The sequence below is a fragment of the Rhinolophus sinicus genome, chromosome 1 (assembly GCF_057876585.1).
Source record: "Rhinolophus sinicus isolate RSI-liver-muscle chromosome 1, RSI-T2T, whole genome shotgun sequence".
NCBI lineage: Eukaryota > Metazoa > Chordata > Mammalia > Chiroptera > Rhinolophidae > Rhinolophus > Rhinolophus sinicus.
In genome coordinates this window covers 23,707,808-23,723,201 of record NC_142501.1, presented here as the reverse complement: position 1 = coordinate 23,723,201, position 15,394 = coordinate 23,707,808, and the positions used below count along the sequence as shown (strand labels likewise).

The window sequence follows — 15,394 nt, the reverse complement described above, 5'->3', positions numbered from 1 at the left end:
TTTGATAAGAATGATAATTACAATTAGAAACATGTATCACTACTGAAAATAAGTTGTAATTATACTTTGATGACAATTCATTTCCTACTGTAAAAAAGTTGCAGTGTTGTTAGTATAATTAAACAGGTCATGTTATGGGAATCATCTTTCATTTATAATTTTTTAAAATTTTGCTTTATATTTGATAAAATTCTATCAGGACCACTTTAATATATACTAGACTCCATTTTTATATGGGGGAAACAATCTCATGCCCCATATATGGATAATGTAAATAAGCAATAATAAAATATCTAATATTAATGGCTAACATTTGAGTACCTATGTGCCAGACACACTTTAGTGCTTTTACATAGATCATTTAATTTAATCCTCACAACAACCTTACAGGTTATTACTGCCATTTTACAGATAAAGAAACAGACTTGCGAGGTTATGCAGCCTGCTGAGGGTCACACAAGTTGTACACAGCGGAACCTGGGTTGAACCCAGGCAGGTCGGCTCTCATGCCCCTGCTTATAGCCATAGTGCTAGTCGACCTCCCAACATGCTTTTCTGCTATGTAACATGAACATTGTTCCACCTGTAAGCATTCTGTACATGCCAAATTATACTAGGGATCATATATTTATAATCATTGCCTCAAAGGTAGTATATACATAAAATCCTTGCTTAACTCGGAATGGAAATTATTGGTAAATCGGTGCATTCCCCCAAAAGACCCCAAACTAAGCAAGGATGGGGCAGGGTGTGGCGTGTTCCAGGGATGATAATCCTCATGAGCTTGTGAGGAATAGATGAGTTGATGTGTAAATGCTGTGTATGGAAGCGTTGGCAGTTACAGGAAAACCCTCACTGCATGTCTCTTTCAAACAATTCTCTCATAGATTGAGTCTCCCTGCAGTTTTCCAATAAAGGGCTTATAATCTATGCCTTGGGTTTTTCACCACAACTGCAGTTCTCCTTCCACATGATAGCTCTTCAGAAATCATGTAAGTAGTGAATGAATATTCACCCTGAAAATTCACTTTTCTGGGCTAAAAGAACTCCTTGCCTATCCCAAACTAAGTTGTCCCTGGTGAACTTTCTATTCACGTGGTTCCTTCCCTCACAGTGCCCATGGACCATTGGTAGTGACACATTTGTTTCATAATATTTGGTGAATATATTTCACACTAAAAAATAGCTCTTAGGAGGGCAAAGCTGGGTTTGCTTCCTCCCACTGCATCTCTTGTCATCCTTGCTACATAAGTGTTGATAGAATCCAAGCAAAAACAGCTACTTATTAAGTCATTCACTACACTTATATAAGACATTGTACTTTTGCCGTCGTTCTTTCTGTTTTATCCTCTCAATTGCCTCCACATTTTCTTTGGGAACGGTTTCAATGAGATCACTCAGTTCCACCAGGCGAGACTCTACTTTTACCAGCTTTTGAATAGGGTCCAGGCTGCCAACCTCTCCATCTCCAATGCAGACTTTGTAAACTTGATTAATTTTTTTACTAAGAGAGTCTATCAGTTTTTCCTGAGATTGAGAAGGAGAGCAGAAAACATCACTATTTGCTTGTTCAATAAATGTAAAGTTCTATTTTCCTATTATAATGAAAAGATTTTTATATGCTACAAATATTTGTTTAAAAGAACTTTAATACAACAGAAGAGTGAGGGAAAATGCAGCAATGATAATTTATAGTCAGATCATTACTGTAGTAACGTTGGATTATTTTCTTAAAAATATTTCAGTCTAGGTATAAATATAATTATCATCTTTTTGTTTGAATGTTTTTGTATATCTGATTCCCTGAGCATTCAAGTAGAGGCAACATACATTTTAAATCCTGTTTTGCTACTCCAGTGCATATCCTTGCAGCACAGCATGTGTGCTCCTTTATTTTTGCACTTACTACTCGAATTGCTAAAACTGCAATTATCCTGTATGATAGTTATTTGCATACATGCCTTGTCTCCCTTTCTAGACTGTAAGCACCTGGAGGGCAGGAGCTATTATGTTTACACTTAATATCTAAAACAACGCCTTGCAGATAACTGTGCACTTCATAAATGTTTGCTGAATAAATTAATGCATTCTCTCAGAGGAAAAAAAGTCACAAGCAAACTGATGCCCAGATTTGCCTACAAAAGCCTTTTGAGTTTAATTTTCTACTCTCTCCGTTGGGAAGCCATTGCAAGTACTCTAGTCTAAGCAGAGGCTTAGGCCACACCTTGCTAATGACCCGGCTACCGCGCCGTTTTAAGTGGTGGAGATGCTGGAGCTTGTACGTAACGTGATTCGGGACCTCGAAAAAACTCTCCTCTTTCTCCACTGTGTCCCGGACATTCGCAGTTAATAGGACCTCAACAAACTGCTGGGCAAAGCGAATCGCTCTCCAGGTAGCATTCTGCCCCGTGCCCGATTCTGCCCAAGAAGATGAGAAGCACCATGAAGCCAAGGACAAATAACAGTCAAGACAGATGCGGCTCCTGGAGCCGTCCTGAAACCACAGACTCCTTATGGAGACACGTACAATTACAAGTCAAGTCCTGTTACCAAGAGTCGTACTTCCAACAGCTTTTCTCTCCCACCTCCTAGTTTAACCACCTTTCTGATGATCCTATTTACCAAAAAGCCCCCCTTTTTTCTCTCTAAAGTAATACATATTGTATTTACTATTTATATTTAGAATGCTTTTTAAAGAAAACTTAGAGAAGTACAAAATATAAATGGAGAAAGTAAAAAAAAAAGCAAAAATTGTATTTGCCATAAAGCTCCTTTTTTCTCTCCCTTTCTAAATAACATTGTATTTTCTATTTATTTAACACGTCTTTAGAAAACTTTAGAAATACAGAAAAATATAAAAGGAAAAAAGTAAAAGTGACCTATCGAGGCCCTGAAATGTACATTGTATATGAACAGTATTGCTGCAATGTGAATCATTTTTAAAAATATATTGAACACTGATTCTGAGGAAAAGCAACTTTAATATGAGAATGGTTAGTACCTGATACAAATTTCTGAAGACCTCTTGAACCCTTAAGAGTTTTAGAAATTGTAGGACAGGGTCCTTTCAAGATGTCTTATAAGTTCCGGGCAAACAGGAGAGAAAAAGACAAGGAGAGATATTTTTCTGAGATAACAAGGTAAGAACTATGTAAAAAATAGGATTAGGAAATGAGGTTAAAGAAAATACTCATGAAAAAGCGATTGAGAGGAAAGAAAAAGGGAGCTCAAGGCACAGGCCTCCTGATGACAAGCCCAGTATCAGGCCTATCCCTGGAATGGCCACCAGATGGCAGGCCTCGCCCAGAGCACCTCGGAGAAGGCTGCTAGGAAAGGCTTCTAGGATGGGAGGAGCTCCTGCTGCTCCGTGAGGTACAGTGGGGCAGGATTGTGCAAGACTGAAAGCCGGGTAAGAATCTCGGATGCCTTCCCACAGTGGATGGGAAGTGATCTGGCTAGAGCAATGTGTAGAAGGAAGAATTGAATCAAAACTGGGTAGGGGAGTGGGGAGATGTCTAGATGTCATTTAAATTTCCAACTCAAGGATTCTGTAATTCTAAACCACGTCACATTCCGTGTGTTTATTGTAAACAACTCTCCCAGATGAACTGGATCAGCTCCCTGTTTGAAAGAAAAATTAAACCAGAGATGAATACCTTCTGCAAATTGAAGTGGAATAGGTTACATTCCATTCCATTTTCATTGAAAATAACTGCTACGCAAAACAGCATGGATGAATCTCAAACACAGTGTTGAGAGAAGCCAGATAAGCCAGATTACATGATTCCATTTACATGAAGTTCAAAAACACGAAAGCTAACCAATGGCAACAGAAGTGAGGATGGTGGTTACCTTTGAGGGATAGAGACTGGAAGGAAGCATGAAGAAGGCTTCTGGGGGTGTTGATAATGGTCTCTTCCCTGATACAGGGGCTGGTACACGGGTGTGTTTACTTCGTGGAAATTATTTGAGAAATACACTTTCGATTTGCGCACTTTTCAATACTACATTATACCTGAATTTAAAAATTTTAAAGTAGTATGTTAAATCAATGAAAAATATTTTTAGGGGCTTAAGTACAGTTAGGAATGTGCAAATTTTGAAAGAGTAAAATACTGGTTTTATAGTGATTGTAGCTCCAAAGTAACTGATAATTTATGAATATCAAAATTAGGTGCATCTATGTTTATTTACTCATAAAGGATTATGTTTTGCACATTTTGAGATCTGAAAGAATGGGAGTGGTGCTGCAAGCAGGAAAACTCTAAGAATATTTTTCCCTTACCAGTTTTCCTGCTCTCCTCCCCCTTTTCACCCCTGCATTTTGTATCTGTAGGAGAGTGTTCATCTTCCCAGAGTGTGTAATACATGAACGCCAAAATGATACTTCTGACGCAAATCTCCTTTACAAGGAAATTTTCAGATCACTTGTACTTTTTCTGTTTAGGGATTTGGTTGCCTCAAAGTTTAAGAGTATTGAAAATGCTACTTTTTTTCATAACTGCCCTAAACTTGCATGAAAGGGGCTTGGTGGGAGAAAGGGGCTTGATGGGTGGAAGGGGGTGATATCACATTTATTTGACGTTTTTCATGTCAATTATTTAAAATAGAATTGAAGGGTGGAAACAACCTAAGTGCCCATCAACAGACGAATGGATAAATAAAATGGAAATCAGTAGGAAATTTTTTAGCCATAAAAGGAATTCTGACACACGCTACAGCATGCACAGACCTTGAAAACATTATGCTAAGTGAAATAAGCCAGACATAAAAGGACAACTATTGTATGATTCCATTTATATGAAGTACCTAAAGGAGGCAAATTTATAGAGACAGAAAGGTGAATAGAGATTTACCAGAGCCTGGCAAGATAGGGGGTTGGGGAATTATTGTTTAGTGCATACAGAGCTTCTATTTAGGATGATGAAAAATTCTATAGATAGTGGTGATAGTTATACAATATTGCGAATATACTTCATGCAACTGAATTGTACACTTAAAATGGTTAAATTGTAAGATTTATGTTATGTATATTTTACCACAGTAAAAGAGAAGTTTAAAAAATCCAGCATTGAAGAAATGAAAGGTGGCTGTCATCACACTTCTTCCTCTAGCACTGCATGTCCCTATCCCTTCCTAACTCGGGGTGCTGTACCACCCTAGGAAATATATGTGTGTGAAGGGGTGCCTTTTGTAACCCTACCTATGGGTAGGCAAGGACTATCGTCTAGTGCAGTTCCCCCAAATCTACTTCTGTTTGAAAATCAAGTTCATAACCATAAGTGTGATATTAGCCTCACGTATTAGCTTGAATTTTATTTGAGATTTTTATAAGGAAACCAATGTTAACTGGAGTCGTTGGTCTAGAAACTAACCTAATCATTCATTCAACAAACATTTATTGAGCACCTACTTTATAGGGACACTAAACTTAGCTAACTAAGATGAGCAAGAAATCCCTGCCCTCCAGGGGTTTGCATCCAGCTGGAAGAGACTAACATGTAAATAAATAACTCACTACTGTGTGTCCAGGTGCTCTTTAATGAATCTATCCGCAGGCCCAGAGGCCCAAATCTATACAAGCTCAGTGTTGATTCAGTGCTTCCTCTGTTAATTATTTGCTCCATAAATTACTACCAGAATGATCCTAGGCAGTGAACTGTTTCATATGTTTACACTCTGACTAAAAGAAATAGGGGGGAAAATCTCAGCAACATTTCAAGAGAACCCCCAATGCCAATTTGAATGCTTTCTATCTACTATGTAAATTGACTGTTGCATACTTAAAAAGGTAACTCCCAGCTGGTTTTCTGCCTTTATCATTAAGCTGGGACTTCTGGTTTCCTTCCATTCCCCATTCCAATGTGCAGTATCCAGGGAATGCAAATTGTTATCATGAGCCAAAATAAAATTACCATAGGCAAAGAATGATTACCTGGGCATCTGAGTTAAATTGTCCAAAACTAAATAGCCTGGACCTTAATTCCAGTTCTGCTGCTTTTTCCTCTTCTCTCACACAGCTGGCCTTAAGTATTTCCTTGTGTTCCAAAAGAAACTCTATGTTGCTATTTCTATTGTAAAAGAAGAAAGACCCTTGTCCGTAATTTGTGGGTTAGTGAAATAAACCATCAGTCAAGAGCTTCAACACTCCTTCCAGATCATGTGTTAGCATCCTATGTCTAGCAAGCCAAATCCGAGTTTATATTTTTAAGACATTGCCAAAGTATATGCAACTTTTCAGGTTAAAATAAGAAAAATGCACAGAGGCTGCTTTTAACTCCCATCAGGAAGTGTTTCTTCCCCTCTACTACTTTTGTAGTTCCCATGTGTCCCCCAAATAGACAGCAGTAAAGGTGAGGTGTCAGGAGCCCAAGTTGTGGTGAGACCTATTAGGTCTGGGTTGTCAAACTTGGTTGGTAATCAGAATATCTGGGGAACCCAGGGGAAAAATAGACTCCTGAGTCCCTCACCTAGAGATTCTGATACAGATCTTCTAGATATGGATTCTGACATAGATCCCCTTTTCGTGCCCAACTATGCCCACCGCATCCCCCAAAATATTGTCAGGGATGGGGACACCATACTCTGTGAGGATTGGGATTAAAAGGATACATTTGTGGTAACGGGGGGCAATGAGATCATGACTTTTAGGTTCTTAACTTCTAAACAAGTTAATTTGTTCCAAAGTTCAATGTAGTTTGACCTATTTAAAAAGATTGCCATCTGCTGGCCCAGAACACTGTTCTGACAAAGGTTCTACGCATTTTTAATAATATAGTGGGTAGATATAAAGATCTGTTCTCTGTGACTTGAAGCTGTTTTCCAAAATTGACATAATACAAAATTTTAGAGTAAAAAGGAACTTTGTGAGTCAGCAAATCCAGTCTCCTTCCCCTGACAGAAATCCCTTTTATACTAGCCCTGATATATTGATATGTACTTTACAAAATGGTGCAATATTTGTCACAAAAATAGCTGTTTTGCTGAGAAGAGTCACAGCCAAGAAAAATGCACTTACTAGCGTTATCATCCAAAAGCATGATTTGATTAGCCAGATGACAGGGGGAAAATTGCAGTGAACAAAAATTAAGGCAGCAGGGTGACACTTCAGTTATTTTTAATCTTTTATTATTGCTAGCTAGGAAAATATTTTGATGAGTGAAAGGAAGTAAGGACTAAAATTAAAGCCAGTCTATTCTGTGTAAACATAACTTCCACTCTTTATACTCCGCAATGTAAACTATTATTAATAAAAACCCACCCTAAATCCAGAGAAACCACAACAAAGGGCCACACATGAATGAGTTGGACTCTGTCTCTGGTCAGAAATCACTTAATAGAACAAGTCTACTTTGCTTTTAACGACTTACATTTTATCCTGTATAAGTTTTTCTCTTTTATTCACATCTTCAAGATTTTCATCTACATCTTGGGAATACTGTACCAAAGTAAGATTCTGCTCTTCCAGCTCTGTAAAGACTTGAAGTAACTCCTCTGGTTCTTTGAAATAAATCTCTGGCTCCTAATCAGTAATGAAGAATACAATATGTTTCTTATGCACATGTGACGTATCTAGGAAAATACAGTGGGGCCAAGGAATACCATTCTGATTATGAGGGAGACATAGGGAGAAAATGACAATGGAGCCTCTTTCCACGTGAGAGCTGGCCCTCAGGAGGAGGACATTTGGGGTGTTGGGGGAAAAGAAAGAAGAGGGTGAGGAAAAGAAGCAAGGAAGGAGCAGAAAATGAGGCCAGGGCAGGGAAAAGGGAGAGGTGGGTCTAGGGAAAGGCAAAGGAGAAGAAACGAGAAAGGTAAAGACGGGGAGCTGAGTGAAGGTCATTTTTCTCCCCGCATTTTAATTATTTTACATTTTCCAAGATTTTAGGAACAAGTATATAGTACTTTAATTTTTTAAAAGATGACTTGGGTATTTGCACACCCACGTTCATCATATTTGCCAAGAGATGGAAGTAACCTAAATGTCCCTCGATGGGTGAATGAATAAGGGAAATGTGGTTTATCCATATACTGGAGTATTAATCAGCCTTAAAAAGAAGGAAATCCTGTCACATGCTACAACATGAATGAACCTGGAGGACATTATTCTAAGTGAAATAAACCAATCACAAAAAGACAAATGCTGCATGATCCCACTTTTATGAGATACCTAAAGTAATCAGACTTTTAGTGAGTAGAGGTCGCCAGGGGCTAGAAGGAGGGGCCTTAGGAGAGATGTTCAGTGGGTCTAGAGCTTCAGTTTTGTAAGATGAAAAGTTAGAGATTCTGTTGCACGGCGATGAGTGTTGTTAACACTGCTGTAACATCCACTTAAAAATCATTACGATGGTACAGTTTAGGTTTTTTTACCACAATAAAAAAAAAAGGTGACTTGGGTAAGGTGTGTGATATATAATAATGGATGGTGTTTTACAGTGGTTTTTGTTCCTTTTGAGTTTGGTTGTATTCAGGGTAGAGTTAGCTCAAAGTTAGTCTTGTAGCCGTGAAGGGCTATTTTGTTAAAAGTCAATTTATCTTACAGTTCAGCTTCTCAATATTTCTCAAGCCCCAATAAAATGAGAAGCAAGCTATTTTTACAGGAAGACTGTAGATGATATATATCTCCTAAATTATTATCATGTTACAGACATTGATTTTTCATCAAAGGTCTGATGACAAAGATGAACCATATGTACAACCGGGGCACAGTATCAAAATCGTATTTTCTTCTGCAAAGTTGTGGACTATTTGGAATAGGAAAATTTAATTTCAAAAGAAGACATGAGCATCTATACATTTTACCTGACATAATATTTAAATCAAGAAATAAAACCTGGTTACCAGATCATAGTCCGTATCATCATCTAGAAAGAATTCAAAACTGTCTTCTGAGCTTATACTTTCAGAGAGGCTGAAAAAGAAAAAGAAAATGCCTGATTTCTGAGCCTTTGTCTGTCAACAGATTTGCTTTCACTGCTACATTTTCTTTGGGACCTAACTGTAACATTGTTCTTTTCAATAGCCTGTTTAGCCTTTCAGGGAAATGCTTATTGCAGAAATCAATGGATTCCATAAGTATGCAAAAGAAAATCAGATTCACCCAAACAAGGGTGACATCTGCAAAGAATGAGACCACATGGAAGGGCCATACCATACAGTACCAATTAGTAAGGGTTGTTTTGTTTTGTTTTGTTTTGTTTTGTTTTGTTTTGTTTTGTTTTAAGAAATACATGACCATCTACACTACCACATCAATTTTGTGCGTTTTAATGCAGGCTTCTTGAGAAACTAAACTTGCTCTAGTGCTCAAAACAAAGCTTGTGCCCCAAGTAATACAATATTTGTCTTTTTAAGAGAAGATTTTACTTTTCAAAGTATCTTCTGATCAGGCTGAGGAAATGGTGGTTGAGGGTATGAGTGATGAGGTACATTCTTAAAGAATAATTACGTGGCTTGCAAAGTGGCTCTGGAAAAATTCTTTAGAAAGGATATATCGAAAATGATTGGACCATTAAAGAGGTAGGAACCTTCAAGTAGAGGGTAGTGATCATGGGAAAATGGGTGAGGGGAGGGAGGAGAAGAGATACATGAAAGAATGAAATAGGAACCAAGAATAGGAAGAACTACTGGGGTCAGGAGAGAAGCGACAGGATGACTCCAACGTTTGTAGTCTGTGAGCCCGGAATAATGGAGGTAGCACTAACAGGAAGGAAAACAGTTTAAGGATGGGATAAGAAATACAGTAATATTTGCTTTGTTCATGTTGACTTTGAGGAGACAAAATAGCTACCTGGAGCTGCCTTTTAAACAATGGGAAATACGGCGTGGGAAAACAGAGAAAGGGCCGTAGGAGAACATGACTATCTGGGAACCATCCCCTGAGAGAGCGTTTGGTACTGCTGTCCACCCCTCTCTTCTCCTTGATTCAGTGACATCAGTTTCTCATCAGTCTTCTCCCACCTCTCTGAAACTCTTGTTAACCTTTTTAGGTTCCTTTTCTATAAAAACGTCTGTGCTTCCTCAGCCTTCGTCTCCTCTCATTCTACCCATTCTTTGGGGAAGGGTGTCATCATCTTCTCTCGTGGATTCCACCACTGCTAATGTACTAATGACTCCTGCATCTCATCTCTTTCTCTTGAGCTCTAAACTTCCACGTCCTACTTGCACTGGACATCAGTAGCCACTTGACTGCTCCACAGGCAGCTAAAACTAACATCCAAAATGACACTCCTTCTGTTTGTCTTCAGGCCTGCTCCTCGTACTGCGTTTCCAATATCACTGAATGGCAGCACCATACACCCAGTTGCCACGCTAGAAATTTGGGAGTTATCTTTGATCACTCTCTTTTCCTCACACTTTCCCCGATCTTTATGCAATCCTTTCAGAGCCTGTGGAGGCCACTTCCCAGATGTGTCTCAGTCTTTTCTTCTTCGTTCTCACGGCCACTGTCTGATTGAAGCAGTTCATTATCTCTCACCTGAATTGTGAGAACATGCTCCTAACTGGCCTCTCTATCTCTGGTTTTGTCCCCCTCCATTTCATTCTGCCACATCACCCGTTTTTCTAAATAACTACCACGTCATCCATTTTTCTAAAATGCAAATCTGAGTTTGTAACTTTCTTGCTAAAAAGCCTCAGTGGCTCCTCAGGGCTCTTAGGACAAAGCACAGACTCCTTAGGATGGCACCTCTGCTTACCTGCTTGTGATACAATACAGGTATAACTCAGAGATATTGTGGGTTCAGGTCTAGACCAGCACAATAAAGTGAATCGTTATCTTTTTGCTAGTGGAGGGTCTTGCCTTCAGTGGTAACAAACACATCTGTGACATGCGCTAAAGTGAGGCGCAATAAAGCAAGGTATGCCTGTACTTATTTACCCCTCAGGCCTCTCCCACTTTCACCCTGCGAGCCAGCCATTCTGAACACAGCCAAGATCTGCCACTTCCATGCCCCTCCTTCTTCTGGAGCTTGTCCTCACTGATTTCTCCTCTCACCAGATTCAGCTTAGATGCCACCTGTTCTGCAGAGTGTTCACTGATCCTGCCCTTCCTCTCCCACTGCCTCACCTCTCTGGGTTAAGAGTCCTTCCTTTGCAAGCCTGTGCCACTCTAAGCTTCTCTTTCCAATGGCATTATCATATTATATGATAATGACCAACTAATCCCTTGTCTGTCTTTGTCACTAGATGGTAGACTACTTGAGGGCAGAGACTGTCTTTTATTTATTGTTGGGTCTATAGGCATTCAATAAATATTTGTTGAGTGAATGGAAGAGACTGAGAGTGGTGAGCTTTCTGAGGGAGTGAATGTGGTGTCTGCATATTACTATACATCAATAGGTGCAGAAAAGGCATTTAGCAAAATTCAACACTCATGATAAAGACGCCCCGAAAAAAACAATATAGAGAGAACTTCCTCAACTTGATAAGAGTATCTTCATCTACAATAATCCTACAGCTAACATTTGACTTAATGGTGAAAACTTGGATCCTCTTAAGACTGGGAACAAAGCAAGGATGTTTGCTCCTTGTACTCATTCCACACAAGAAATTCTACCCCCTGCAATAAGGCAAGAAAATGAAATAAAAGGCATACAGATCATAAAGGAAGAAATAAAACTATTTGCAGATGGCATTATGGTCTACATAGAAAATCAAAAGGAATCTAAAACTCAAAAAACAGAAACATAATTTCTGGAACTAATAACTGAGTTCAGCCAGGTCAGAGTATACGAGATAAATATACAAAATCAATTGTATTTCTATCTACTAGCAATGAACACAAGGAAATTGAAATTGAAACTATAATACTATTTACAATTGCTAAAAAATAAAAAAATAAATACTTAGGTGTAAATCTAACAAAACATGTACAAGACATGTATGCTGAAAATGATGCAAGACTAATGAAAGAATAAAAAACAAAATAAATGGAGAGACATATTATGTTCATGGATTGAGAGAGTTAACATAATAAGGATTTCAATTCTTCCCAAATTGCTATACAAGTTTTTATTAGTTTGCTAGGGCTGCCATAACAAAGTGCCACAAATGAGGTGGCTTAAAAAAAGCAGAAATTTATTCTCTTATAGTTCTGGAGGCCAGAATCAAGGTGTCAGCAAGGCCATGCTGTTTGAAGGCTCCAGGGAAGGATCTGTTCCATGCCTTTTAGCTTCTTGTGTTGCCAACAATCCTTGGCATTCCTTGGCTTGTAGATGCATCACTCCGATCTTTGCTCCTGTCATCACGTGATGTTCTTCCTGTTCTTAATGACATCATCTTAACTTGATTATATCTATAAAGATCTTATTTCCAAATAAGGTCCTTCATAGATACCATGGGTTAAGACTTTAACATATCCTTTTGGGAGACATAGTTCAACCTATAACAGGGTTAAATACAATTCCTATCATAATTGAAGCAAGATTTTTTTTTGTAGATATGGACAAGATTATTCTAAAATATATACCATGTTTCCCCGAAAATAAGACCGGGTCTTATATTAATTTTTGCTCCAAAAGATGCATTAGGGCATATTTTCAGGGAATGTCTTATTTTTTCATGTACAACAATCTACGTTTATTCAGATAAGTCATCTCATCTTCTGGAACATCGTCATAATGTACTAAATGTATCCATCTGGCTGACGATCTTAACCAGGGCTTATTTTTGAAGTAGGTCTTATTTTCGGGGAAACACGTTATAGGAAGACAAAGGGACTAGAATAGTTAGCATAATTTTGAAAAGTAGGAATAAAGTAAAAAGAGTCAGTCTACCTGACTTCAACACTAATAACTATAATAGCCAAGACCATGTGATATTGGTGGAAGGACAGCCACATAGGCCAGTGGAGAAGAATAGAGAATCCAGAAATAGACCTGAACAAATATGCCTCACTGATTTTTGACAAAGCAATTCAGGGGAGAAGCCATTTCAACAAATGGACTTGAACAATCAACAACTATAGACAAAAAAAAAAAAAAAAAAAACAAGTCTAAACCTCATACCCTTATATAAAAATTATCCCAAAATGGATCACAGGCTTGGATATAAAACTATAAAACTTTTAGAAGAAAACTTGAAAAACATTTTTGGGATCTAGGGCTAGGCAAAGAGTTTTAGACTTGACATAAAAAGCATGATTCATAAAATAAAAAATTGATAAATTGGACTTCATCAAAATTTAAAAGTTTTACTCTACAAAAGATCCTGTTAAGATGAAAGATAACCTACAGACTGGGAGAAAATATTTGCAAACCACATATTTACAAAGGACTAGTATCTAAATATATAAAGAAGTCTCAAAAAACCACAAAAACAAAAACACCAGACAATCTAGTTAGAAAACAAGCAAAAGACGTGAACATTTTACCAAAGAGGATATAAAAATGTAAACAAGCACACGGAAAGGTGTTCAACACCATTAGCTGCTAAGGAAATGCAAATTCAAAGAACAATAAGATACGCACATTTATCAGAATAGCTAAAACAAGAAAATGGTGAAGATGCCAAATACTGGTGAGGACGTAAAGAAACTTTGCTGGTGGGAATGTAAAATGGAACAGCCACTCTGAGAAACAACTTGGCGGTGTCTTTAAAAACTAAACATGTATCTACCATCCAACTCAGGAATTGCACTCGAGGCATTTATCCCAGAGAAATGAAAACTGTATTCACACAAAAAGTTGCACAAATTTCTTTATAGCAATTTTATTCATTGTAGTCCCAAATTGGAAACAATCTGGATGTGTTTCAATGAGTGAATTAACTAAATTGTAGTGCGTCCTCCCATACCATAGAATACGAGTACACAACAATAAAAGGGGACCGACTATTGACAGACCCAACAGCTTGCATGAGTTATGCTTAGTAAAACGTCCAACCCCAAAAGGCTACATATGGTGTAATTCCATTTATATAATATTCTTGAAATGGTAAAAATCATAGAAAAGGAGAACAGGTTAGGGATTGCTAGGGGCTAATGAGAGTTGGAGAGAGGGAAGTGGATATGACTATAAAGAGGCAACATGAAGAATCCTTGTGGTGATATTCTGTGTTTGATTTATCTTGACTACCAATGTCGGTATCCTAGTTGTGATATGGTACTACACTGTTGCAAGAGGTTACCACTGGGGGGACCTGGGTAAAGGACATATGGGATCTTTCCCTATTATTTCTTGCAACTGCATGTGACTCTACAATTATCTCAAAACAAAAATTTAATTAAAAAAACAAAACGGTGACTGCTAAATGCCACAGTAGTGGAGGACCTCAGTGTCCCTGGAATTCAGAACACTGTGTCTGTGTTGATTTTTGTCACGTGTGATTGTCATGGATATTGCACTGCTGGCCCAGATCTTTCCTCGGGGCCAGTGTATCCAACCTGGACATCAATATATTTTGTTAAAGCTCCTTGGGGTAGCCAGCGTTGAAACAATAAAAAATGATTTATGGTCCTATTGCAGCAATTTTGAATGACATGGTAAAATTGAAAACACACAGGCCAGGAAAGTAGCTTAAACAATTGGGCAGTAGATTCTGAGAGAAAAGTGCCAAGCAAGATGCAGGGGACGGGCAGTTTCTGTAAACAGCAGTTGCAGCCACTCATCAAAGAACTTGGAGGCCTGTACGAGCTCAGTCACCTGAGGAGCACGCAGAAATGGCAACCACTACCTCCAGCATCTGTTACAATGGGTGTGAGTATATGCTATACATTGAAGAAAGGCCAAAAAAGATATTTGCTAAAAGACATTCACAATTTCCAAGAGAGTTAATTAAGTATGTACTGTACTTTGATAAGGATGATTTCTTAGACTCTGGGATGACAGTGGGTTTCCTGGATGGTTTTCCTGTTCAACATGTCCAGGTGAGGTCCATGTCATTGGTGATGGTGATGGTGAAAAGAAATAACATGCAATTAGAAATGAATCCTTGTTACTTGGTGCAAGCTATTCATTTTTCTGCATGGATATGCCCACTACCTTTTTAAATTATTACAACGATGATTGTATAGAAAATGCAGCTCTTTTATTTTACTACAATTGGGTTCCAAGCATAAGAATAAAATCGAAGGCGCACTGGTTGGGGGTGGGAGTGTGTGGCGTTTGTCAAAAACATGATACATGTCACAAATCAGGGATATAAATTGTGAAATATAAGCCATGGTTCTATTTTTACCTAATCATGTATATTTCTAATCAGATATCTTAATTGAGGGAAAAAATTAAAAGGATGGCCACTTCAGTCATTCCATCTTGTGGAGAAAGCTGCCATGGGCACATTCAAGTAACCCCTGCGCTTGTCCCCACCCATCAATGTCTACCCCGACCCTGGTCTGAGACTGAGCCCTGGACAATAGTCTTGGATCTTTTCATCCAGTGGTGGCACCAGGTCC

At 38.3% G+C, this 15,394-nt stretch overlaps 1 protein-coding gene across 1 annotated transcript in view; it reads right to left on the bottom strand.

Annotated features, from left to right (window-relative positions):
• CCDC38 (coiled-coil domain containing 38) overlaps window positions 1-15,394 on the bottom strand; it is a 40,033-nt gene that overhangs the window by 3,987 nt on the left and 20,652 nt on the right. Inside the window, exons 10-14 of the mRNA XM_074326182.2 lie at window positions 14,687-14,849; window positions 8,842-8,911; window positions 7,371-7,522; window positions 5,936-6,071; window positions 1,322-1,527 (exon numbers count right to left, since the gene is read on the bottom strand). Coding sequence (XP_074182283.2) covers window positions 1,322-1,527; window positions 5,936-6,071; window positions 7,371-7,522; window positions 8,842-8,911; window positions 14,687-14,849 — 727 coding nt within the window. The remainder of the gene's footprint in view (window positions 1-1,321; window positions 1,528-5,935; window positions 6,072-7,370; window positions 7,523-8,841; window positions 8,912-14,686; window positions 14,850-15,394) is intronic.